The sequence below is a fragment of the Trachymyrmex cornetzi genome, unplaced genomic scaffold (genome assembly GCF_001594075.2).
Source record: "Trachymyrmex cornetzi isolate Tcor2-1 unplaced genomic scaffold, Tcor1.1 scaffold607, whole genome shotgun sequence".
NCBI classification, from domain to species: Eukaryota; Metazoa; Arthropoda; class Insecta; order Hymenoptera; family Formicidae; genus Trachymyrmex; species Trachymyrmex cornetzi.
This window is the reverse complement of record NW_017299923.1, coordinates 343586-371544: the sequence shown is the minus strand read 5'-3', so window position 1 is coordinate 371544 and position 27959 is coordinate 343586. Positions and strand designations below refer to the sequence as shown.

The 27959-nt window shown below is 32.6% G+C and overlaps 1 protein-coding gene across 1 annotated transcript; it reads right to left on the bottom strand.

Annotated features, from left to right (window-relative positions):
* Positions 1–114: 114 nt before the first annotated feature.
* mahj (LisH and WD40 domain-containing protein mahjong) lies at positions 115–27959 on the bottom strand. Its single transcript, XM_018515959.1, has 16 exons — positions 27895–27959; positions 26756–27023; positions 23576–24952; positions 23173–23382; positions 21544–21710; positions 18021–18261; positions 16093–16215; positions 15733–16032; positions 15337–15534; positions 10488–10729; positions 10137–10388; positions 7757–7946; positions 7380–7673; positions 6777–7185; positions 5174–5395; positions 115–510 (listed from the first exon to the last, which is right to left on the bottom strand). The coding sequence occupies exons 2-16, from the start codon at positions 27014–27016 to the stop codon at positions 299–301; spliced, it is 4698 nt and encodes a 1565-aa protein (XP_018371461.1). The 5' UTR covers positions 27017–27023; positions 27895–27959; the 3' UTR covers positions 115–298.

Sequence of the window (27959 nt, the reverse complement as noted above, 5' to 3'; positions counted from 1 at the left end):
AAATTTTCACTTTTCACTTTCCATCCTAGGGATAAAGTTTTATGATTGATACCCAGACATTTCTGTGTAAAACCAATACAGAATATCCAAATTACAATAGAAAAGTTAGTCGTAATTATAGGTACATTTAGAATATTCAATTAATAACCATAATAAAATTCCTTTTTAATACTTATGTGTATATGTATATGTATATACGCACGTACGCACGCAGGCACGCAGTATGTGTGTGTCCGTGCTTACATGTGTCGTTAATTCTGCCTGCGCACGCAAACAAAATTGTATTTCTTAATGGCATTCATGAAAACAATATCTCTAGATCATCCATGTCTGATAAAGAGAAATCATCGGATAGATCATGAATGTCAACATTAGGATCATAATCTGCACTGTCGTCACCAGAATCATCTCCATCTCCACCGTCCTCATCCTCGCCATCATCATTATTTTCTCTGTCATTTTGATCGTTATCATCGCCATCCTCTGCACCAGCATCCGCATTATCACCATCTATTTTCACAGAATGTAAATAAATTCTAGTTTCATATTTGAACATTACAATTTAATTTACAAATACATAAAAACTTACAGTACTTGAGGAGAAATATTAAGATATAGTATTACGCTCCCTTAAGTCTCGTCCGGATGGATATAACTTGTAGTAGTGCGCCTGCGCACGCTCCGATAACAGTGTTTAAAGTGTACCGCCAAAAGTTAAAGCGGATGTTTGGCGCTTCCGCTTCGCGCGTCACTCCGTGAACCTAGTCCTTCTGCGCGCCGCCAGGTTCACGTCATCTCATTGGCTGTGTTCAGCAGAACACAAGTTTTGATTGAACCGTTCATGATTTTCTGCTGAAATAGGATAACTTCCAACAGTTACAAAATAAACGTTCTGCTGAACGCAACCATTGTTTGTTCTGTTCATCGTGGAGACAACAATGTGTTCCCTTTTCGGACAGTTTTTCGTATAATTTTGAAAGTTTTTCTTTTTCGTAAATGAATACTATCGTAAGTGTATACTTGAGGCGCTCGTGAAATTGAGAGGTGTCTCATTACCGCTAGAAGTAGAAAATGCGCAAGTTCTTACTTGCATGAGTGATCGCAAGATCGATCGAGGAATGCAGATCATTGTCGCACTCGCGCCTCAAGGGATCGATGTTCATTGAGGGAGATCCGTCGGCCACCCGTTTCAAGGATCTTCCTGACAATGCTCGCGAGCTCTGATTCGCTCGAGCCACCCGAAGCAGCCTACGCTCCCGCGACCTTTAGGTCGTTGGTAGAGGAAATGTCGCAGGTATACGAGAATCCAGCGGCTCTCATCTGTGGTCGAGTGGAGTGAACGCGGTTTCTCCTCCCGCTAATACGATCGAAGAACCGGCGGTCGCACGTAGCGACCAGGACGGCGTACCAGATACGTTTCTCTTTAGAGTGGGTATAAAGAGTGACACCAATTAGCCGGAAATCGCCATTTGGTGTCCTATATCTGGGTACCTATATGACGCAATTCCTCGTCTTAACTACTTCTTCCTTTAACGTTGTCTTCTTTCTAACTAATAGTAAGGACACTTAATGGCGGAGCCAATCAGCATTAGGCACATGCATTGGCGCCAGTGATGCGAATTCCGGGCCGTTTGCAAGTACGGTTACTAGCATGAAGAGAGCATAGACGGACACATAACGCATGCGCAAGTGTACACGGATATGAACTTATCGTAGTGTACCTTTTTATGCCCTCTTCATGCTAGTAACCGTACTGCAAGCGGCCCGGAATTCGCATCACTGATTTGTTGGCGCCACTTTCTTTATACCCACTCTAGTTCCTCTTGCCGATCATATTAGCAGTCAAGTGGAGTAGAGCGTGGCTCCTCCTCCCGCAGAGTGGACACCGACATCTTCTGGAGATGGAAACGGGCAGTAGTCGAGTAGAGTGGGCGCAGCCTCTTTCGCTGAGGGCGGAAAAAGAGGATATAACCGACGGTTTTTCTGCCAAATGCTCGCTGTTTTCTCAGTCATCTGTGCCAGCGTTCTTTAGGAATCGAAATAAGGACCTCTTCTTGTTGTCCCATAATACAGATCGCTGAGCGTCTAGCGGTCGAGTAGGGTCGAAGATGGCTTCTCCTCCCGTGATTTTACCGAGCGTTCGGATTTTTTAAATCCAAGCTGGTAAGCTCGAACATGATATTCTTTGGAATTCTTGTAGCACCAGATTCCATTCAGAAAGAGGCCCGTTACAGCTTAACGATGATGCCCATTTTAGACTGTGATCTAAACATGAGGTATAGATCCTCAAAGGAGCCAGTGCATCGCAATATCGGCACCGATCGCTCTTGATAAAGGCGCCTCCATTCTCCAGGAGCCTGTCCAGGAGCTCCATTCTTCACCGCTCTCAATCAGAGTTCAGGAACCGATGTTGTTAAACGAAAGGTGACCGTTGTGATTGGTACCTCAGAGATATTTGTAGAGAACAATTATTTTACGAGAATCATCTGAGGATTAGTTTCTCTCTCACCGTTACTTCTTATTGAAAATTCTTCAATATGAAAACGAAGCATTTGTGATTTGAAAGGCATCCATAGATTCTTTCTATATTAAGTCAAAGGACTGGCAAATGGCCGCCCACTCAATGCTCTCGGAATTCAAATAGGACTAGGTTCACGGCGCGCGAAGTGGAAGTGTCAAATATCTGCTTTAGTTTTTGGCGGTACTTTAAACATTGTTGTCAAAGTGTGCGTAGGCGCACTACTACAAGTTATGTCCATCCGGACGAGACCAGGAGCATAATGAAGATCGAACTTCATTTAGGTAAGTTTGTTTAATTTAATGATTAATGATAAGTAATCTAAACTTAATGATAATAATAATATTTAGATATAAAGATCTTAATGATAAATAATAATAAGATTAGAAATAAGATCGTTTATGTTAAAAACATTACTTTAAATACGCGAAGCGCCACTACGGTCTGAATGTTAAGATGTTAGCCTTTTGACCATCGAGACGGTCTCAGTGGTCTAAAGGCTTAGGACGCTCGCACGGAATGCAAGAGATTCGGGCCGAGGCAATATTTTTCGCAATAAGTAATAGAAAAAAAATGAACAGTTTTTGAGTTATTGTACATCAAACTCTGTCAAAATCGCTGTTTTTCCAGAGTTTGATGTACAATAACTCAAAAACTGTTCATTATTTTACTTCGTGCCCATGGAGACTTTTGATCAGGACAATCAGAACTACAACATATTACAAATTCAACCAAATTATTAGCTGGGACCAATTTTCCATATGTTCTGTGCGGGATCCTTTGGGAAATTTGGGGGGATTATTAATATTTAAGATTGATATTGCGTTGAAAGTCCGACAACCATATCGACATGCAATTATAATTTCTGAAATTAATTTATTCAATGTGAATATATATAATAGTTCAACATCTTAACATTCAGACCGTAGTGGCGCTTCGTATTTAAATTAATGATAAATATTACGATAACATAATATTATAACAAAGCTAGTAAAAGCTAGAAAGAAATAGATCAGAGTGACTAGTGGGCGTGTGTTGCGCTCGCGCACGCGTGTCGAGATAGGGATGGCTGGTTTGTGCGTGTGTGTTGATAAGATTGCTGGATTTTTACCATGATGGAATTAATAAGGTGAAGCACACATTCCCAAGCACAGTATGAATTTGGGTGGCATTTTATTGGCTGTTCCAGTATAATCAGCGCTATTATACGCAGCAAAGTGCATATTGGAGAACATTTAATTGATTATTTGCTGTCGCCATTGTGTGCAATGTGTGTGTTTTATCTTATTAATTCCACCATGATTTTTACAATCGGAGTAGAGAGCGTGTAAGTATATTGCGTGTAAGTATATTGGAATGAGATTGAATGCGTATATGTTGCGGCGTGCGAATTGGATTAAGTAGGCGGCGTGCGTTTGTAAATACATGGTATAAAAATATAAGATATTCCATTTTTAAGGATGCGCAGTCGTCTTGAGTCTTGAACATGGCGGCTGCTCTTTGACTAATCAAAGCTGGTGTGCATTGAGCGCCATAAAAGTCGTGCACGACATACAAAGAAAAATGCGGACAGATATAATAAAGGCGCAAGGATCGGTTCACATGTACACGTATATACGCTTCAGAGTCACACCGACAAGAATCAAACGTAGCGGGAATCGAAGAAGAACACGGCGTCTTTGAGCGAGAAGCCGAGGTATCGCGGATCTAATCAGTCGCGTCGCGAAAGGTTCCGCTGCACACGTGTCCGTTTCTTGTCGATGCCGCTGAGATCGTCGGTGTCTATGAACAAAAAGTCGTTGTTAAAAACAAGCTTCGGGTATTTTCGAAAAACGGAAAGGGCCTAGGGCGCGGAAAATCGATGATCGATATCGTCAGCCAGTCAGTCCGGCGACAACCACAATCCGGAACGTACCACGCGCGTTCAAATGCAATACTGAGACGAGAAATTAAGTAAGATAATTTAACAGGGTGCTCGTGAAGCGCCTTTATGTACCGATCCTTCGAGAAGCGGATTAAAAACGACTATCCCCAAGCGTCACCACAGTGAATGGTTCAGGGTGTCGAGTTCGGATGCGCGATTGTCGGTTCAGGGCCTCGTGCCCCTAGACGAGATCTAACCACATGGAACGAGTCCGCGACCAATCGACGCGTGTGATTGACTGCTTGGTGTGAGATGACATATTGTGACGTGTTTTACGTTTGAAATACATTGTTGTAAACTAACTTTGCGTGTTGACGATTGATACTTAATAAGACACATACAAAACTACAGTGCAGTCATTAACGTTGGCTGTATTGATCTCAACGGAACAAAAGCGTTGCCGTAAATTTAGAGCAAACATTTGATTGGTTATTCTGATTTAGGGGCCGATTCTGTAACTCTTTAACGACAGTCGTTGATGTTACGCCGTTTTTTACTTTACATAATACCTGCGCAACGATATCAACGACTGTCGTTAAGAGTTACAGTATCGGTCCCTTAGTCTGCCGGCCATTATGCGTAATGAAATACCTTATATTCTTATACCATGAATAAATATATAGTTAATTTTGTTTATTGCATGCGGATAGATTGAAAACGGAAGTTCTTGTAATCCATTAGGAGAGAAATAATAAATCTTATCTATTTATTAATATAATATTAATTTTTACCGTCTGCATTATCAGATGCATCATCATCACTGGCATCAAGATCGTCTTCTTCATCGTCCTCATCAGCTTCATCCTCATCGTCTCTTCGTCTTCCCACATCATATAATCTAACACATGATTCCTGTATGCTAGAGAATTCACCCATATTTTCTACTATAGCAATTTGAGTGTCAAATTTGTTGCAGGCAAGACCATAAATTCCCCTTTTCACATCACAAGTTGCTGAAATATTAATATATGAAATTGATCATAATCTTGAAAGTTATTTATAGCAAAAGTAAAATTCATATTTCATAAAATAAAACTTATCTTTTAAAGGAATGCTAAAGTCGTCCTATTTTACCATCATTTCCATTCGGTGAAAAATTTCCGAATTGAATTTACGGATTAAAAAATTGTTATTACAGAATTAAAACACGCACAAACAGGACCTCAGCTGCACTGGATTTCAAGAGAAAATTGAAAAAAAAAAAGTTAAAAAACTTATTTTTGACTCGTACAGCTCACTTCAGGTATATATTTTGCTTAATATAAGAGTTTTAGAGTCCATATCTTAAAAATAAGCGTGTAGCTGAGGTCATATTACTAGAACAAACGATACCTAGTTTGTAAAACTAAGATTGAAAGTCTAGAAGAAAAGTTTTTTCACCGAGTGGAAAATACATGTATACGGATGCTTTGCGAAGACTGGGAATGTCAACAGAGCTGAAATTCTGTGTAGCAGTAATTTCGCGGTCTTGTGATAGATGGTGCTGGCATATGTTAGATAAGGATAGATGTATGTGTTTGAGTAAGATAGAACAATATACAGGGTATCCCACTTTTTAATATCCCACCCCAAATAACTTTTTTATTTTTGATTTTAGAAAAAAATGTTTCAGACAATAGTTGTATGGCTTTGAGGGGGACGTAAGATGATGTCATTGGTTTGACCTTGAGTAGTTGCTTGAAGATTACCTTAAATTTCTTAAATGGAACCCTCTATTTTTTATTGCACATTCTTGTGGATCATCTCGAGAGCTTTTCAAAACACTATAATTAAGTTCATTTTCATTAAGTACTTTTCAAGTTATAAGGCTTGCAAGTTACAGCACCGCCGGAATTAGCATTATCCAAGATGTCCGATCGACGACTAAAACCTCTTAAATGTTGTTCAGGATCATGATCTGATTAACATTCGTTAAGTTTTTTCGATTGTTTCTCTTATTTCCATTTTTGCACCAAAAATTCATTTTTACGTAAAAATGAAAATAAGAGAAACAATTTCCAATGATCTTGATCTTAACGAATGCTCTTCAAGTAACTACTCAAGGTCAAACTAATGACACCATCTTATGCTCCCCTCAAAGCCATATAACGTTTGTCTTGAAAAATTTTTTTTTAAGATAAAAAATAAAAGTTATTTGAGGTGGGACATTAAAATGGGATTCGTTGTATAATGTAATGTAAGAAATGAATCAAAGATGTCACTATTATCGAATTTGGAATTAAAAAAGTCTGTATTATCGACCTCGATCAAGTTCAGTAATCGGTTTAGGATTCCCTTAAATTGTAATAACATATTTTTTGTTTTTTAAACTATAATAATAAATTTCCCTCTTACCAATATTACTATAATCTAAAGCATCTAGAGTCTTGAAAGATGTTGCGTAATGAGAATCGTTCTCATTCTCTTGGTCTAATGCAACGGCATATATAATATTGTTGACTGGTGAGAAGATTACTTCCATTTCATCAAGAGTAGGAACTGTCTTAAGTAAGTGAAATGTTCTCAAATCCCATACTTCAGTATTAGATACAACCTCAGTCCCATTTGGATGAAAAACTCCATTTAATATTTGATTTAATTTATCGAATTTGTGAATTTCTTTGCCTGAATTAACATCCCATAATATGCCATCGCTAAGTACTAATTCGTCATTCATACTAAAAGTTGCTCGATTTTTAGTATATTGATTTGAGATAGACGGAGTCAAAGTTGTTAATAATTTGCCGGTTCCTATATCATATATCTATAATAGAAAATATGTGTGTGAAATAGTCTTAGTAAGATCTTTTAAGATATAATGCAATTGGAAAATGAAATATAAGACGCTACTGATAACTTAACTATTAAAATAGTGTCATTTAAGAGTTAGCGTATTTTCATTACGCGATGTAGTTAAGTACAGTTAAATGTGCTAATAGAATTAGCACATATATTTACCGTCGCACTCTCGCCTTGGGTACCAATTATTCTATCTTGTAATTTGCTAAATTCAACATAATCTTCATTTTCTAAGGGAAATTTCATTTCAAAGAACGCTCCTATGTCCCAGAGTATTGACATAGGACTTCTCCAGGCGGTGGTGGTCAACAAAAGATTACCACGCTGATTACATTCCATATGGTACACATACGATTCATGACATTGATAAGTTGCTTCTTCCATTCCTGTATGGATATTGAACATTTTGATGTCTCCAGTCTGAGTGCCCAAAATGAGATATTGTGTGCAAGGCTGCATTCAAAAATATGATTAAAGAGAGATACAAAACAATAGTATACAAAAACTAAAATAATTTACAATGAATTAAAATTTACCGAAAAAGTACAACAAGTAAAAATTCCTCCTACATCAGTAGGCCGAAAAGTTTTTATAGGACAAAAACGGCTATAAATATGTCTTCTATCTAATCTTCTACCATCCATTCCTAATGCTCGTCTGGCTAATCTCATTGTTACATTAGTAGGTGAAGAATTTTTTGTACATGGGTCTGGACATTTATGTGGTCTGTAATATTAATGAAAGTCAGAAATGTCGAATTTGAAATTGCTGTACCAACGAGCAATGAGTGGTGGAGACATTCATCCTAATAGCGGATTCAATTGGACACACTAGTGTGCACTGGTGCCTATTAAAATTGTTGTATACTGAATATAAAGAAATTAAATACAAATATTTCAAATGATAAAACGCCTGATACATTTTTATGAAGCAGCAACAATAAAAAGGCTGTATTTCAAAATTGACTACCAGTAATAAAAATCTATAGTGCATGTAACTATAGATTTTCAATACTGGCAGTAAATTTTGGAACATGGCAAAAGTGTACTGATAATAAGGTTTCGCAGTTTAATATATACTTATATGTATTTTTACATCAATTTGTGACTTTAATATGCATTAGTGTGCATTAGTGTCTCCAATCGAATTCGTTATGAGAGAGCCACGCACGTGTGGCAGTGTGGGTAGTAACTGAGGTGCTATTGGGCTCATGATATAAGAAAACAAGGTATATCATTCCCGAGGATGCGCAGTAAGAGTGAATTTTGGGTTAAAATTTGATTGGCTATTCCAATATGCCAGCGCTATTATACGCAGAAAAGTGCATAGAGGGCAAAATTTGATTGGTTATTTCCAGTATTGATATCGCCATTAAGCGCAATGATACACCTTGTATTTTTGGCATCATGATTGGGCTCATGTGTACTTGGAGTAAAATGAGAAAATGCAAAAAATTCGGATATAGTGCATATGAAAAATTTGTAGCAAGAATCTAGAAATATGCATGCAAAATTTTATTTCGATAAAATAATTTTTACCTTGGTCGCAAATATTTCTATTTTCAGGGGCTTAGAGTAGGGGTTATTCCATATTATTTTAACTAGATTGGTCACTTCAAAATTTTTCAAATTTTTGCCAATGTTACCATTCATTTATTTATGTTTAGAGAGTTGACAATCAATTAAAAAAAAAGTTTTACTCTTTATGTTTGGTCGTGACGATTATTTTAAATCGGTAGCGATAGCAGTTTTACAGTTTTTGTTTTAATTATTATATATATAGCTCTTATTCTATTTATTCTATTTGAATATTAATAAAAAATCATTCTCTTTAAATTAAAATATGGTCTTTCTTTTACATCATTACAAAATTTTTACACTTACAACATATGTTAAGGTCATTGATTTTTGAAGGTGCTGACCTTTTGTGAATATTTACCTATATTTTTATTCTGCAAATCATCTCATCAATTTTTATCAGTGCACATATAATGATACAAATTCTATATTTGTTCTATGTTCTCCATTTTAGTTATAGCTATTAAAGAATTAGATGTTATACTTTACTTATCTTGAAAAGCCTGTTGAAAAACTGGAAGGCAAAACAAATTTTTTTGTCATCTTTGTAATTCCCTAATATACCACTATTCACATTAAAAAAATTGATTAGGGCGATTTGTACCCATCCTGATAAAATTTTGAATTAAAAATTGAGAAAAAAGTAAAATTTCTATCGGAGAGAGAGAGAGAGAGAGAGAGAGAGAGAGAGAGAGAGAAGAGGGGGGAGAACAATATAACATAAAAACTAATCATTTTAGGCGAAAAGTTGTAATAATGCAAAAAAAAAGATTATTCTTAAGAGAATGAATTTTTATTATCCAAATCAAATTAATAAAACAAGAGTTAGAATAAATTAATAATTAACACAAATGTTTGAAAATTGTAAAATTGCTGTGTGCCGATTTAAAATGGCCGTCATGGTAAGTAATAAATTTATTTAAAAAACACTTTTCAACTCTTAAAATATAAATAAATAAGTGATAACATTACAAAAATTTAAAAAATTATGGAGCAACTAGCGTGATTAAAATGATATAGAATGATACTTACTCTACACTCCTGAAAATATAAATATAGCTGGCGGTAAGGATAAAAATTATTTTATCGAAATGAAATTTTGCAAGAATGTTTGTAGACTCTTGTTTGTCACAAGTTTTTCTTCCATATTCGAATTTCCAACTTTTGGTTTTTCGCTCTATCCTCATTTACGTGACGCTCTTAATGTGCATTGCTCGGTGGTGCAGCGATTTGAATCTGCATCACTGATTAAAGTACATATATAAACAGAATAAAACAAATAATCGCATTTTTCATACTATACAACTATTTTATTCATAAATAGAAAAATATTACTTACTCAAAAAGATTGAATTGTGGACACGTTACCATAGGATTTTTACACAAAGCATGTTGATTGGTTAAGTATTCTGTAATAATAGAATCGAGAGTAACAGATAAATTAGAGGTGGCTACACCAGGTCCTCCACCACTTCCAGGATCTCTGAAAATCTGTTTCTGTAAAGATCTACAGCTAGTTGATTGGGACTGTATCATAGATTGATAATTCATTGGAATGATTAGAGGTTGCCTTTCAGATGACATTGATTTCCTACAACATAACCAATATTTTAAGAAAAGAAAAACTGGTGAAGACAAATAAGAAAATAAATAAAGGAAAATGAAGTATTGAAGGAAGTATAACTCTTACTTCTGATTAATTTGTAACTTAATCGGCTGATTTGCATTATTCGAAATAACGTTTTGATTCAAACAATCTGCAAGTTTTAATCGGATATTATTATTCCCAGATGATGAACTAGTGCATCCACCCGTATGGGATATAAATCGAGATGATGTGGGAGTATTGTTTCGATAAGTAGTTTCTCTTTGTGTACATCTGTTTGTATTATATAAATTAACAGGGGCACCTGGAGAAAAACTATTTCTTGGCTAAAAAAAATAACATTTTGATATTTGTAATAATTATATTATACACAAAAGTGTCAACTGTTAATTATTTTATAATTATTAAAGAATATGCACGCATACGCACGTACGCAGAGTAGGACAATTAAAATGTTACAAGCTATGTAACTACGTATTATTTTATATAAGCATCTATGTGTTTTCGTTACATCAATTGATTCATCTCATTACACCACGCATAAAGATATTAAGATATGTTGGCGATTCCTTCCGATTCTTTAATAACACATAATCATTAAATGTAGGACTGCCTGCCTATGCACGTCTCCGTCTATTATATTCTCTCTCCTCACAAAAACTCCTCGTCTCTCAACTTCTTGTTCGAGTATGTTGATACCGTGTATATACATAATTTTAGTATGTATACAATCGGATACAACACATTCAAAATTTATGCTTTTGTTTTGCATAAATTTTATGATTTAACACTTGTTTTAGGCTTCTAATTAGCTAAATGGCTACGTTTACACCGTGAATTTAGGTATAGGCCGCGGCCTATACCCCAAATTCGACCTAAATTATTTAGGTCTTTCGCTGTAAGCACTTGAGAGATGACCAGATCTGATTGTAGGTCAGACTTCGATTGTTTGTGACCTGACCTGAAATAGGTCGACCTACCATAATTTGTTAATCTCAAATTGATATATGTCATGTCGTTGGTAGTAAATAAAAAAGTTCAAAAAATACTTAAAAGATCGTATTCGAAAAGTTCAAAGAGTTTGCTTATGGTGTAAATCATTGGTACCTAGACCTATTTTGAATCGCATTATAGGTCAGGCCACGTATGGGTCTCTTAGTGTAAACGTAGCCAATATCTGGTTGACTTTCATTTTTCGTTTGTATTGTTTCATCTGTAATATTTGTGTTCAAATATCCTTTCTTACCTACGTGATTGTCTTCATCTCAATAAGAAACTTCATTTTACTTCAACGTTATCTACACGTTTTCAATTATCTTTATCTTATCCTCTTTGATCGTACAAATAAATTTCAGACTGTCTCCTCTTATATCGTGGCAGTCAAATACTTCAATCTCTTACCCAATGATATTTGTTCCTCTACTTTTAACTCTACATTCAAATCATCTACTTCTCTTCTACATTGCTTCTCGTTTTTAACGCCAATTTATCAGGGATGGCAAGTAACTCGTTACTTGTAACGAAGTTACAGTTAGAGTTACTTTTTTTCAGTAACTGTAACTTAACTTCGTTACTTCTTTCCATCTGTAATTATAACTTAACTTAGTTACATCTTTTAAGTAACTAGTAACTAATTTAATAGTTACTTTCATAGTTATTTTATATATTTTAACTTATTTGTCAATTTAGTGTGCGGTAGTGTCCACTTGGCGCTACAAATACTTCGAAACATTTGATTAATCAGAAGAAAGATATTTAATTAAAGCGTTCAATGAACTCTTGTACCTGTTTGGTCTACATTTTTGGATCTAATGGAGTCCGCCAATCAAATGCCAGAGCGCTCAGTAAACGGTTGTAGACCATTTTGGATTAGTGCTGGAATTTATTTGCAACTTTTAGCCGAATATAAAAAGAATTTTTTTTTACAAAAAACATTGTATATGTGTGCTATTTCATATTCATATTCATATGTGTTTATATTACTTTAACGAAAAACGTCTTTGCCATACAATTTTTTAATCTTTTCGAATAAAATTGTATAACATGTAAATGTAAGCCAGTCTTTTTTTTAATTGTCCTAGGCTGCATTACTCTGATGACCCCGTGTATCATTCTTGTTTAATATTAGGTGAAAAACAAGGGTAAAATGATACATGAAGGCAGTTGGATAACGTTTCTGAATACAGCCATAATGGTGTCGATACTACTAGTAAAAATTCCGATGAAAAAAGTAACTTAAGTTACTTTTTCAGCAATTGTAACTGTAACGAATTACTTTTCAGAGTCAATAACTGTTGTAACGGTAATTAATTACTTTTTGAAAGAGAAAAACTGTAACTGTAATTAATTACTTTTACAAAGTACAAACTTTCCCATCCCTGCAATTTATTATATCAGTAGATTTTATTTGTTGAAAATCATTCAAATTGGCGCCCTTAGTTCGTTTTCTCCTTCTTTACCATCTTAACACTAAGGTAGCGCGATATGCTAGGGGGGTAGTGCTCCCAACTTAATTCTTATGTTATCTACTCTGATCTTCTCGCGTATAAATGTAATGGCGTCTCTTACTGCCACGCTACTTTCTCTGTGTATGTTACATGTTAACCTTTTACTTTCGTATTCAAATAAAAGTAATAATTCTTTCTAGTGTATACGAGTCTGATATTCTTCGTTCGTTCTTCCCAGCCTTATCCTAACATTATTTTCATTTTATATTTTCATACTCTTGTTTCTCATCATAGTTATTATTGTATCATTGTTAACTTATGATCATTGTTAACGTTATCATTGTTGATTGGCAAAGCTCGATACTTATTGTTGCGCAAATGCTGTTATAAATCTTTCATCAAGGTCTAGGCAACACTTGGCTGATGCCTCACCTTTTTTTGCAGTGCCATTCTGAAACTATATCGCGTTTCATGCGTATAAATTTATAAATTTTGGCAAATCAATAAAGCTTATTATTGTTATTAAAAAATGAATAGTTTACGATATTTTATATTTTAAGTCAAAATGTACCAGAATATCTTGTAAACAATTAATTTTTCGATATTTCTGCCTGAACACTTTTGAATGCAGAATAGTTAGGGAATCATATTGCGTAAAAAATTCATATTATTCCATTTAAAAAAGTGAAAGCGATCTCTATGCGATTTTAAAAATCGATTTAAACAAATTTTAATTTTATCATTATTTGTTTCCTTTGAAATTATATAACTTCTGTCTGAACATATTTTTGATTTGACGGATATTTTCAGGGATAATAACTTCTAACACTTCAAATGCCCTACTGTACGTATATACAGGGTGTTTCTTCTAATTCCTGCATATGGAGTATAAGCATATACTGCATATGCGTGATACTTTATACTAAAATAAACGCTTTTAATTCGCATACTTATGGCGAATTCGAAGAACTAGTGCGCACTGGTGCATATTAAAGTCATTGTACACTGATTTAATTTGAGTATAAAAGTGAAATGCAAATATTTCGAATTATAAAATACATAATTTACCTAATAAAATGTATTGAATATTTCAGGATTTAATCGATTTCTGTGTTTATGTATAAACATACCTTTACTTTATTTTGTATATGACGGCTTTAATGTGCACCAGTGCGCCCAATCAAATTCGCTATTAGTCTTTAGATAGTATTCATAAGTAACGTTTTAAGATGTTTACGATCGTATTATAATTAGTTTACAACATCTTAACTGTAATTAAGACAGTCTTAAATAATAAGAATCTCAACTGAGTATCGACTCTTGACCTTCTTCCATATCGTATTGTTTAAAATATGAGAAATTAACAAAATAATTATTGCTTTCATTCCTCATGTAATAAATAACTAAAAAAATTTTCTTTGATTCTACAAAAAATGTTTTCAAGCATTAAGGAGATGTTCTAATGTAGAAGTTTAAAAAATCGATTTTTTTCTTTCTTAAATTACGTCATTGAAATTGTGTCTATAGAAGGAATTTGTCATATTTATAAAATTGAAGAAGTTATAGCGCCTCAAAGCGAACAATGCACAGGTATCGAATTAGGGCCGTTTGGCTATTATCGTACGACATCGAACAATAGTTCTGTAGCGTTGCAAGTTATTTAGGATCCTTCTAGGACACACCTTTAGGAGAGTTCTAGGAGAAATCTATTTATGTTTTGTTTAGTAAATAAATTTCAGTGTTGCTTCGAGAGAGTGTTGAACAGAGCGGAAGCAAGCGCGTAGCAAAAGTATCTACATGTACAGCTGGACGCAATATCGATCGAATAATAATGAAAATGGATAGAAAAGAAAAGAGAGGAAATCCAAATTTCGGGACTCACGGCAAATAGAGATTCAAAAGAAATCAGTATACTGCCGAAAAAGAAACCAGATTAACCGTTCGGAGCGAAAGTCGAGTGACGCCTATGAAAAAACTCGAGAACAAGCTAGGGAAAAAAATCTGCACTGCAGGACTTTCTTGAGAAGAAGAAAGAGATCCTGGACTGGCAGATTAACTGTAAGTAACATTATTTTCATGAAATCGGTATGAAAAATTTGAAATACGTTTTTTCGAAACCATGTTTTTTGAAACTGTTTGATCTTCAGTTCTACTAGCCGATCGCGTCCAACTTGCGTGTGCAACTTTAGCAGACATATCATTATCATCGAATTTTGATAAAGCCACCCAATGTCAAACTAATGCCACCATCTCATGTCACAAAACTTTTGTATAAAACGTTTTTCTCTAAAATATTTTGTTTCCAAGATAAAACTTTGTAATTATTTTGAACACCCGGTGTATATAGTGTACGTGCATGTGTGTGTATGTGTGTGTTTGTATGTGTTTGTATGTACGCGCGCGCGTGCGTATAATAAATAAAAAATACATTTTTTATCTAAAAGATTTTAGAAGATCTTATTAAGATCTCAATAGTTTCAGCTTACAGTTGCACTTGCAGGATTTCGGTATGTAAAAGGTTGATATGTTGTTGTAGCTCTCATAATTGTAGATGATTCCAAACTTGCTTCTCTGTGTAATACACTAGCCGTTTCAGTTAAACCTTTTGACATAAGATGCTGATATATTAATTGATTAAGTTGTTGTTCATTATATTGTATTCTCGTCTGTGCTACAACATTAGCCTATAATATAAAAAATTATTTTATGTGAAAATATTATATAATTGTAAGAAAAGATAAAAAAATATGTAGAAGAGATAAATGCTAGTTTCTTTCATGCTAAATAAATTCAACAATACTTCAAAATTATCAAAGAATTCATAATTGATAAAAAGTGTTTGAAATATGTGTAATTATGTATGCAAATTAATAGGAGCTTACCCTATGTAAACTGACTAAGGAAATTTCATATTCTGCACCTGTTGGTTTTGCTTTACCAGATACCCTTTCCATTAATTCAAGAGCATACTTTTGGAAAGTAACATGTTCTTGCCGTTTCTCTTGTAAAATAGGATCTTTCATAAGTGACTGAATTTGCCCATTTGTAAACATTGGTAACTTGCTAATAATCTGTCTAACTTTCTCACTACGTGCTAGTCCAGCTAATGCGCGACATGCTAACGCTCGTATACTATCGGCATCAGTGATAGGTGTTTTTACCATCATTAATTGCAGTAATACCTGTTAAAAAACAATTTTATATAAATTATATCCAAATAATTAACATATGATAACACATACCATTATTCCATTATTTGATCTAACGCTTTCCCATACTTTTTGTATCAATTCTTCGCTATTGTGAATATTTGCTTTTTTCTTAGTAGATCCCGTTATAGAATATCTAGCTACATTTCCTCCGACCTTAAAAAGTCAAATGTCATTAAGATATCTTAAAAAATATATACATATATATGTAGGTATCCTATGTATATGTATTGTACTCACAAGGAGGGGCTCAGACGTTCGGAATTTAGAAAAATTAGAAACTTATGGTACGTGAAGTGTATCACTCAGACATTATTTTGGCTAAGCAGTAAGACGCGCTTTTCAGCCAATGTCGAGAAAATAGACTTTGAAAAATTCCGAGCGGGATATGTACACTGAACATTAAGCAGGTATCAACGAGTCCCATGGCATAACGGGTACTGCTTTTGCCTAGTAATCGCTGGATCGCTGGTTCGATTTTCTACTCTGGTTCGGTACTTTTTTTCTTTTTTCTTTCATTTTAATATTTATGTTATTTCTATGTAAAATCAATCAAGTTTATAGTACTCAACGGATATTCAATATAAATCATTTATTTAAAAAACGCACATTTCATTTATAACGTAACGGAAACATATGAGAAATAAAATCCAATACAACGAGAACGGGTAAACATTAAACACGTTTTTCTTTTTGTATTAAGGTTTAATACAAATATAATCGGCTATTATCAACTGATGCAACGTTGCCATATCAGGTGCCGCGACCTGGAAATAAAGATGACCGTGATATACTTCGCTCGGAATTTTTCAAAGTCGATTTTCTCGACATTGACTGAGAAGCGCGTCTTACTGTTTGGGCAAAATAAAGTCTGGGTGATAAACTTCACGTAATAAGTTTCGGATTTTTCTAAATTCCGAACATCTGAGCCTCTCCTTGTCAGAGTGAATCATTTTAATTTATTCACTCAAATATCTCAAAATCCATAAGTTTCAGACGAAAACTTTTTAGACAAAAGTTGCACAATCTGGAGGGGGACAAATAATGGTAAAATTAATTTAAAAAAAAATTTTTTTAAAAGTTCATTGCCTATTTATTAAAATAAAATATACGATTCGTATATTCTGTATTAAAAAAAAATATTAAAATACAGTTATAAAAAAAATCAATGATGTTCAATTTTTTTTGTAACTAAACGCTAAAGTTGTGCCAAGGTTGGTAAAGTCGACTTTTTCAACCTTAGCACGGTCTTAGCATTTAGTTATAAAAAATTGCAACGTCATTATCAATTAATCGTTTATTATAAAAAGGAACGGAAAAATAATGCTTCCCAACTCTGAAAATATCTCGTAAACCTTTTCAGTTTTTGGTAACCACTTTTTTGCACAGAATAATGAGAAAAATTAATTGGTGTAAAAAAAAGTCTCGTTTTTAATAATTACTAATTATTATTTATTCAATGATTATTTAATGATTTATAATATACTAATTATGCATATGAAAAAAATCGTACCGTAATAAATATAAGTTTATTTTATAAATAAAAGATAGCACTTTAAAGTGGCGTAAATAAAATAAAAAAAAATTTACTTTAGCCACATAAAAATGGTAAATAAAGCGAAAAACGCTAATTTTGACATATTTAATCTCAATTTTTTTTCGAAAACCTGACGCATTAGGCCAATTCCGGGACCAGATTCATTTTTAGTGAATAAAAATCCATTGAAAAACGCTTCGTTTATTCAAGTCTCAAAAAAGTGTTGAACTGTGTAATTTATTTGTCCCCTTTCACAGATTATACGATAAATCTTTCAAAATTATATAAAGATTATCGCTATTTTTTAAAATAGAAATATATGATTTTTTTTACATGTTTTTTCTAATAATTTTACATATAAAAGCACGCACGTACGCACGCATGCATATACTTATTGAAAAATAATTTATATTAAAAAACGTACTCTGTTTATGGGAGCACATACACAATTGATTACAGCTCTAAGTGCTGCTCTTTGTACATCAGCATCTGCAATAATTTCACATTCAGCTGCAGCTAGCAAAAGATTAATCGCCATTGTCATTGACATGTCTGGCATATCAACTCTTTCACATAGCAGCAACATAACTTTTGGTACAACAGAACAAATTGCGACAACATCCAAACATGATCTAACCGTTTCTGCACTAGAAGTAGTATGTACCCTATAAAAATATTAATTATTTATAAATTCTAAAATTCTTAACAACTTGTATTTGTATGTAAAGTAATGACGTAGCTCGTATTGTAAATAACATTAATAAGGGGAAATAAGGTCAATATAAACATTAATAAGAGAGGAGAAATAAGGCCAATATACGAGCAAAAGTGATGAGAGAGATACTCTTATTTTAATAATATATCTTATACAAATATATCGTACGGAACGTTCCGACTTAACTAAATCCTCATCAACGGCAAAAGTCGAATTAATACATATTCAAAAATGCAAATAAAATCCGAATTTAATTTTATCGGTAAACACGTAACATGACACATCGCCGCTAAGAATTAATATATTATAACAATACTGTACTTTATTATACTTTTACTCGCTTATTTGGCAATCTTTAGAAATTAATGTCTCATTAATTATTGCGAAAATTGCAAAATAATAGAGGACTTTTTGACTCAGTTTAGTCCACAAACGATACGTCAAAAAGTTTGGGACACCTTGTGCAACTATTTTATATTTTTTATATTGGCCTTATTTTTCCCTATTTGTATTTGTGGGTATATAGGGTGGGTACACAGGGTGTTTGATATTAACACCGTCCATGGATAGGTAGAGCGGATCTGATCTAAACTGAATCGAAAAATCCTGTACCATTTTGTAATTTTCGTAATATTTAAACAAACAATTCTAAAGTTACTGAGTGGTACGGCCTACCGTCAAATGCAGAACCCGGTGAGATAGGACGCCCACCATCATAGGTTGCTAAGCGCGCGCGAAATTGTTCGCTACAAGCGGCCTTAGCAATGCATGAGTAGCAAAAGAAAACATCGTCCCCGCGCTGGACAGTTGTATTATGCCGCGTGCTTATATTTGGCAGTAAACTGGATGGATACACTTATTCGGTGATCTTTAGAAATTAATATCTCGTTAATTTTTGCAATAACTGCAACATGATACAGGACTTTTCGATTTAATTTAATTCGTTCTAACTCTCATTAACGATGGCACATTTCACGTGCGCGTGCATGTGTGTTTGCATGTGCGTGTGTGCGCGTACGTGCGTGAGTGTGTGTGTACACAGAGTTAAGTTCAGATAAGTTTTGACAAAGCACTCATGTGCAGATAAAGCGGACTAAACTAAATTAAAGTCCTCATTTTGCAATTTTCACAATAATTAACAAGATATTAATTTCTAAAGATCACCGACTAAATGGCCGCTAGGCGCAGGGTTTGTTTATTACAAGCGGTAATAGTTACGCACTGCGGTAAAAGAAAACAACTTTCCGCCTAGCGATTACAACCGATGGACAAGCATTTGTTGATACGGTCAGATGAATCGTGCTTATTCAGCAATCTTTAAAAATTAATCACTATTACAAAAATTCAAAAATTGTTTAGGACTTTCCGACTTAATTTAGACTATTTTATCTGCATATGAATGCTTTGTCAATAGTTACCAGATATTCTGTATACGCACGTACGCACGCATTATATATACAGGGTGTATCTACAATAAGGTAACAAATTTCGGAACCAAGCTCTCCACATCAAAACATGAAAACCGTTCATATGAACATATAAGGTGGAGCGTTTTAATCGCCCCAGGCGAATATCTCAGACACTAAGAGAGATACAAGAAAAAGTTTTATACGAAAGTTATAGGTTTTCTTAGGAGAAAGAAGCTGGAAATGATGGATTAATTGATAACTGTTACTGAGATATAGTTCAAAATATTCAAGTATTATGTATGACGATTCCCTACGATTCCCCGACCTAATCCTATGGATTTTTATCTGTGAGAACATTTAATGTCTTTAATTTACAAAGTCCCAATGAAGATATACTACTCCAACGCATCTTTAATGCTTGTGACACCATTCGCAATTACACGGGAATCTTTGAAACAGTCCATGATACGACGTACACAAGTATGTATTTAATCAAATGGAAGATGCTTCGTGTATGCCATGACTGTTGTGAATACCAAATTGTATTGCGGAATTGAAAAATTTTTAATAAAATTATGTATAAAATATGAGATTTTAATCCTTCGCTTTCAATGAACAACAATCACTTAACGTAGGCGATCGATACATACTAAGCATAATCACCAGACGCGCGTCACTCGCTGTATATTGTAGTCATCCGTCAATATTTTTGTGCGGATATATTTTATATATGGATATCCGACTTTGCAATGTTAGTCTGAGCATATATCCCTATTTTGTATATGTATCATACTAAATTTTATTGTTAAATAATTAAAACAATTTTTTTTATTTATTCATACTTTGATATACAGTGTCCCATTTTTATTTAGCTGCCAAAATATCTAAAAACACACTGTATTTTTGAAAAAATTTACAATTTAAGATTTATTTATATCTCGATAACTATTCATCCTAATGAGGTTCAATAAAAAATTATTTTATAGGGAATTAACAAATCTTTCGATTTGATAATAAATACTTTTTGATAATAAATATTTTTTACGTAAGAATAAACGAATCCGAGATATTTACATAAAACTTAAAAAAAAGTTTTGTTCAAAAATAAAAGGAAACATTCTTAAAATCATATCTTGGAAACTATTGGTCGTACAAGAACGAATAAAAAATTATTGTAAGAAATTCAGTAACCTTCAATTTTCATAGGAAATATTTTGTACGTAAAAGAAGTCAGATTCGAAATATTTACGAAAAAAGTGTGAACAATCGCTTCATTCACGAAATGACCAAAATACAACATTCTTTAAAAAATTCTATTATGGAAAGTATTGATCGTACCTTTAAAAAAAAAAACGAAATTATTCATAATATTATTAACTTTCTTTTTAATCTTAACCTTTATTTCGATAAAATGAAAATTTTCTAAGAAATTTTTGAAAAACCGCATTTTTAATTAGTTTTTTGAAGCTGGTAAGTTTTCCAGGTTCACTGGCTAGGACTTTTAGTATATCGTATAATACGTTATGTCGAACTTTTCGCAAACAAATCTTTTATGGCAATTTTACCTCCAAAGCGCAAAAAAAAAATTAATTTTCCTGGGTTATTTACAAAACCCTTCCTCCATGCACTGTACAGCACGCAATTTGTACTCCTGTATAACGATAGCATCCCTATACAGCGAGCAATGTAGCTGCTATGTAGCAATAATATAATGGCAGCCGATGTTACCGTTGCGAAAGGATTAAAATACCAAATTAAAAATTTGATGAATTTTTGTTAGTATGTAGACACGTGGTATTTTACTATCCACTTAACCCACTTACCGTCCACTATAATTCCATTCGCGAGCAAAAGCTATGATTTGCAAAAGCAATGTGATACCACCTAAACGATGAAGTTCTTCTACTGGTGGCCATACTGCTCTAACTGACATTAATTCTTGAAGAATTTCCACTTTTGCCTGAACTTCTTCGCTGCTAAATTTGCATGCCTACAAAATAAACACGGTTAAAAAATATATATACGTATACACATCTAATATGTAAAAAATGTTAAAATATATAATATAATTGATTTATATATGATAGTCAACAAAATTAATTCGAATAATTTTATATGCAAATAATTTTGCGTGCAAATGTGTCATATTTCAGAATAAAATTACTTAATGGGATCCTAAAAAACCGTCTGTATTACCGACTAAATCGTGTAATTTTTATATAATAAGAACTTTTTTCTCTTTCACAGATTCAAAAATCCTTTTCCAGGATTAAAGTATATGCATTAATACGTGTCTGTAAAGTAGAGTTTATGCTAAGAACGACCAAAAATTTCGAAATTGATATATTTTTTACCATTTCTTAGTGTAACATGGCATCTCAAGCTGTCAAGTCGTGACATTTGCTTGTATGAAAGTTTTGCAACCTTGTATTTACGAAATAGTAATCCACAAACATGTAGTTTGCACGAACAAATAACGTCGAGTTCTTAGAATTAGACTTAGGCGCTTTATCGCGACAAATTCATTATACAAAAATTAGTATGAGCGTATGACTGCGTGTATCATAGGTTGTGTGAGATATTGGTGTGGTAGTATACAAAGACATGTCGATGCGCTGAAAAAACAGCGATCTCTGGTGACTTCGTCAGAATTCGGGCTTCACTTTAGGATTCCCTTAATTAAATAGTTAAACGTAATTTAAACGAAAGAACTGTTAAAGGGATTTTTTTGTTTTGCTATTTTATCATATTTTGTATAATCGAATGGTAAAATAAAATAAAATAAAAATAAGTTCTTAAAATGTTTCGACAATATCTAAAGAGTTACAAGCACTTGAGAATCAAACATTCTGAACAGATCTAAAAAAAAATATAAATAAAAAGTAAAGAAATTAAAAAAAAAATTATTTTCTCATATATCAAAAAGATGTCTATATGAACGAACAATAATGAAATGTTGTGGGAAAACATTGTGTGTACGAAATTATGTACAACATAAAATATATTTCTTAAATTCCATGATACTTCTAGAACAAATTATCTTATAGTTTCAAACTCTGTCAAAATACAAAATAGACATTTCAATTATGAATCAATCAATATTATAAATACTATCAACACAATTTTTTAAAGATTGAATTTTTAATGCAATTTATAAAATTATAAAATATAAAAATGAGAATTTTTAATAATTTTTTTTGTATTTTTTTATAGATATTCAATGCGAATGGTAATTATGTTCAAAAAGGGTAAGAACATTTTTAAATTTGTTGCTTCAAAACTATGAAGTATAGATCAAATTTACCGCAATAAATATTAATAAAATATAAACAAAAAAATTTTAGCTGCAAGGCCTTTTCGTTTTTCTTTTTAAAATTTAGAAAAAATTACTCATATTTTTTATTACTCTGATGAGAAAAAATTTCTTTAACTGCAGAATTATTTACACTTACCTTATAAGGTGGTAACGATGGTTGCCATGTATCACGTTCAACTCTAACATTTTCCGCACGTTGTAATTGTTCTGCTTTTAAATGCAAATGCGCTTCCATGTATCTCTTCAAAGCAACAGCTACGTGTCGTACAATTTGCCGTGATGCACATTCTTCATCATCATTTATAGTTGGTTCTTCTTCAATATTTAAAATTGGCAAAGTAGATATCTATACAGAATTTAATTATATTTTATCATAAGGAATAATTTTAATTTATATGACATTAATAAGTAATCTATTCTTTGTAATAAAAAAATTCTATTTTCCATGTTTTATAAGTAAAATATACAAATATTGAATTAAACAGATTTTAAGTTATTTTGATTTTGTATAGTGACCATAAACATTGATGTTTCCTTACTACATTAAACAACTTTCTCAAGCCGTCCTGTGCATCAAACTCTTCCAATATAACTTTGAACGGAAAAGAAAATCCAAAGAACATTGTCGCGTGACATCGTCCAGAATCATGACTACGTTCTAATAACCATAATGCATAAGTCACGAGGTCAGATATTATGTGTTTCGGTAACAGACACACTCGTTCCATAGCATCCTCGCAGTACGCCAAATAATAGAGGCATATCGATACACCTGTTGCTGCAACACTCGGTCTCGGCACATCTAATAGTCTTTGCAAACCGCCCACATTTAGGAATTCGATTGAGAATTTTTTGTGACATAACAAAGATGCAAGATATTTAAGAGCCTCAAAAGCAAGTCTGCTATCCTTAGTTTCTCGCACGTTTATATATTTCAGTATTAAGTCCAGAGCATTATGTTCAAATACATGACCAAGGAACTCTTGATACTCTCCCATTGGTGTCAAGTACCGTAAAATTAGCATCTGCCGAGTCGCAAGAGTAGGAGGATACATTTGAACATTACCAATGACATATGATTCCATCTCAGCCCAGGAAGAATTTGAATTTCCTTCCAACAGTGTCAAATGTATATTAGAATTTTGAGACAGACTGGGTAACTTTTGCAAATTGCATCTAGCGGATACTGGTACATTTAATATCCTCGTGGACTGTAAACCACTTTGTTTGGATGGTGTTACTTGCAAATTAACATGATTGTTCACGGTTTTTGGGATGGACAGAGGTGGGGACATAATCTTGGGATAGAGTTCATTATTTATTACAGGCGTTTCACAACCAGAATTGTTTTTTTTTCTTTTTATAGCTGGCATATCACTGAAATTGTGCATTGAATCATTATCATCGGAAGAAGGTGAATCTTGATTTTTCATAATTCCATTTTTCTGCCATTTCTCTCGTATTTTACGTTTTTCGGAAATATCTTTATCAATATAATCAACACTATTTTTATCTTGTCCAAAATGAGCAAATGGCCTAATATTTTTCTGATGATCCTCATGCATTTTTTGCTGACGGTCTTCGTGTGCTTTCTGCTGCAACTTATGTAATCGTTGCAACATTAATGGTACCATTTTAGCATTTTGATCTCTAAATCCCGTAGCTATATCTTGCACTTCCATAGCAGCGGCCAAAAGACCGGTCGAATAACTCTGTAATGGTTCAATGCTTTTTTCTGCCCAAGAAAATAATCTGTGTATAAGACCTTCCATATCTGGCTGAAATACTGCTGAAGTTTCTAATCCTGGAAGTATGTCTAACATAAGACGACAGGCAGCAATATTTAATTTCCTGACATCTCTCCCAGTTATTCCTGAGCGAGTCCAATATGTATCTCTCAAATAATCATTTATTAACTGAAAATAAGTATATTGTATTATTATTAAAAGATTCATACAATATGAAATTATAATTTCAAACAAAGTATAGAAAAGTGTTATTAAGGCAATGCTAAATTTATCTGTTATTGCTCACAAAACGCAATTTTCTTATTATACCCTATTTATCTTATTGCTTTTACAAATTAACAAATTTTTTCCATAATTAAATATGTACTAATGTATCAATTTATATGTATATGATGTTTATTAAATTAACAAATGTAGAACAAATGTAGACTGGAAACCATCCTAAGCCACAAGACAAGGATTAAAATTAATAAATAAAATAATAAAAAATGTATACAAATGTATCAAACCAGTCGATTCTATATAAAAAACAAAAAAAATTTTTTAATTAAGATCTTTGTTTTCAACATTTATTAGTTTTTAGCATTTAGATCTCTGAACTCGTGACAAAATTTGCGTTATTTAAAGTTTTATAGCTTGTACTTACAAAATGAGAGTAGTCTGACTTGTGGATTATATGAAGAAATAACGTAGAGTTTTTAGAATTAGGTGTAAAAATCAATGAGAAAAATTAATATGTAAAAAGATCTATGCATGTGCACATATAATATTAATATAATAGTATGTAGTACCATGTAGTACTTTGTAAATTGTATGTCTATATTGTAAATCATGTGTAAGTCATGTTTCAATCAATAAATAGGCAATTCTGTCAAAATTTGATCGTCATTTCAGCATCCCCTTAAGCAAATTCTGTTTAACTTATAACTATATGATTATCTTATTACAGAAACATAGTGATATATTTTACTTTATATGTTTACTAAAATGAACACACATATATATATAAAACATACATATATATGTAATAAATTAAACTGACATTCAATTTAATTTGATATTACTGTTCCAGCTTCAATTTATAATTGTTTTAAATCTGACAATAATCAATGTATTGTTTATAGTCAAATATACTGGAAAATATATTTAAAATTTACAGAAAAATATTATTAGAAATTAAGATTCAGCCTCCTTTTGAGATTTCTCTACTTGGTTGTTCATATAGCGGTCTAATTCAACCCTTTCAAACCCTATATACATTGCAATATACATCAAATTGGAAGACATCTGTTAAATTATTTAGTTCTATCAACAACATCTAAAACCAATACCTCTGATTCCGTAAATTTTGACGACAATGTTGATATAATCATATTGTTGTTACACAGATATTATAGGTAAATTATAGAGTGTATTCGCTTTTCACCCTCATATGCTGTAAGCATCATTTCATCTTTGTTGTCAATTAAATATTAAACAAGAACAAATGATTCTTACAATATGAGCTATGAGCGCAAAAGCAAATACACCTATAGTAGAAAAGCTAAGCAACAATATAACTATACCGAATAGAATCAGGGTACAGATGTATGCAATATACATCTTAAAAAATTAATATTTTAGATAAATTACTTGCTAAGTGTCTTTGAATTAAATAAAAAAAAAGAATGTTTTTAACATGCTCTTTCATTAAAATTAGATTTCAAGAGATTAACTTATGGTTTGCAAACTATATAATTAAACATTATAATGGAAAATACTGTACAAAATCTTACATTATATATTTGCAATTACAATAAATGCAAAATTTACTAAATATTGTTATACTTAAGAGTACTGTTATAATAATTGCATTAAAAAAAATAAATGTAATATACATATTAAAAAATTGTATTGTAATGTATACTATTAAATTTTATTATAGCAAGTAAACAAAAAGTAGTATATAAAATTCTATATGTACATAATTACCTTTGTCATAAAGTTATCCTTCCTAAATAAAACCTTCAATATATGTCCAAAATTACATTCTGGATCAGTACGTGATGGATGTCTTTCATCGAATGGATCTGGATCCATCTTCATATAATTTTCTGTCTCAAGTTCTATTATATCTGCTAATCTTTGAAGAACAGGAATGGGATCATAGGTTGACGAGTTATGCTCTTCTTCCCATTGTCGTAGAATTTGTACAACATCTGTTACTTCTGCAAGTGATTCTGTATTTGCCATTATAGATCTGTAAATAATAGTGTATATTTAAAAGTCTAAAATTTGAAAATCTCTCTTTCTTTTTCTTTCTTTCATCGGTTTCTTTATTGCAATTTCAATAGACAACAAAAAAATTTTATAATTTTGAGCATATGTACATATGGAACATGTATAAAAAATCATATGCTACAATAAATAAAATTAATCATTTTATAGCACATTTCTATAAAAGGACAATAAAAAGTTTTATTAAAAATGCTTGCATTAAAATTTTAACATGACATTTTAATATGAGTTCTATTTAACGTAGTTTGTACTCAATTGAAATGCAACATAAAGGTTAAATTACACGCGAAAAGATATAGTGCAAGATAATCGATGTTGAAAGTTTTCATAATTTGTAGATATGTAAGTCATTTAAAGAAAACGTTCTGTTGGTTGGCTTCAAAGCAAAACCTCATCACTGACAATAAACATTATTATAAACGTGTTGTATCATACAGACACAACCTCAAAATGTTAAAAACAGTAAACAAAAGATTCGATATAAAACAGAGAAAATATTAGAGATATTATCCGAAAAAAGGATGTTTAGATGTACTAAAATTCGTTTAAATAAAATTGCGCAGCAAAAAAAGAAAGAGGTAAGCCGGCCGGCATTGCAATACTGCGAGAATTTGCAATAACACAAAGATTGTAGCTCAGATATCGATGATAATGATTCACCGCGTACAGTGGCGCGTGTATTTCATAGGTTAGATTCCGCAAAATGATTTTGTTTGAAAATTTTTATTCCATAATTTTTCTTTAATTTTTCTGATATCTTCAAAAACACGGACAATATATATGACTCAGGCACACATAATAGCCAAATAATTTTGAGCAGTTTCGAGACTTACAAATGTATCACGTTATCACGTATCCGGCTAAAACAGGCTACACAAGGCCACAGTTCCTACTTTCC

What these genes read in the sequence shown, in the direction of transcription:
- mahj (XM_018515959.1), bottom strand. Translation starts at nt 27,016, where the DNA reads ATGGCAAATACAGAATCACTTGCAGAAGTAACAGATGTTGTACAAATT. An exon ending in AAGTTACAAATTAATCAGAA is followed by an intron (nt 10,389 to 10,487) that starts GTAAGAGTTATA and finishes GTTATGTTGTAG; the next exon opens with GAAATCAATGTCATCTGAAA. An exon ending in TGCATCTGATAATGCAGACG is followed by an intron (nt 511 to 5,173) that starts GTAAAAATTAAT and finishes CTGTGAAAATAG; the next exon opens with ATGGTGATAATGCGGATGCT.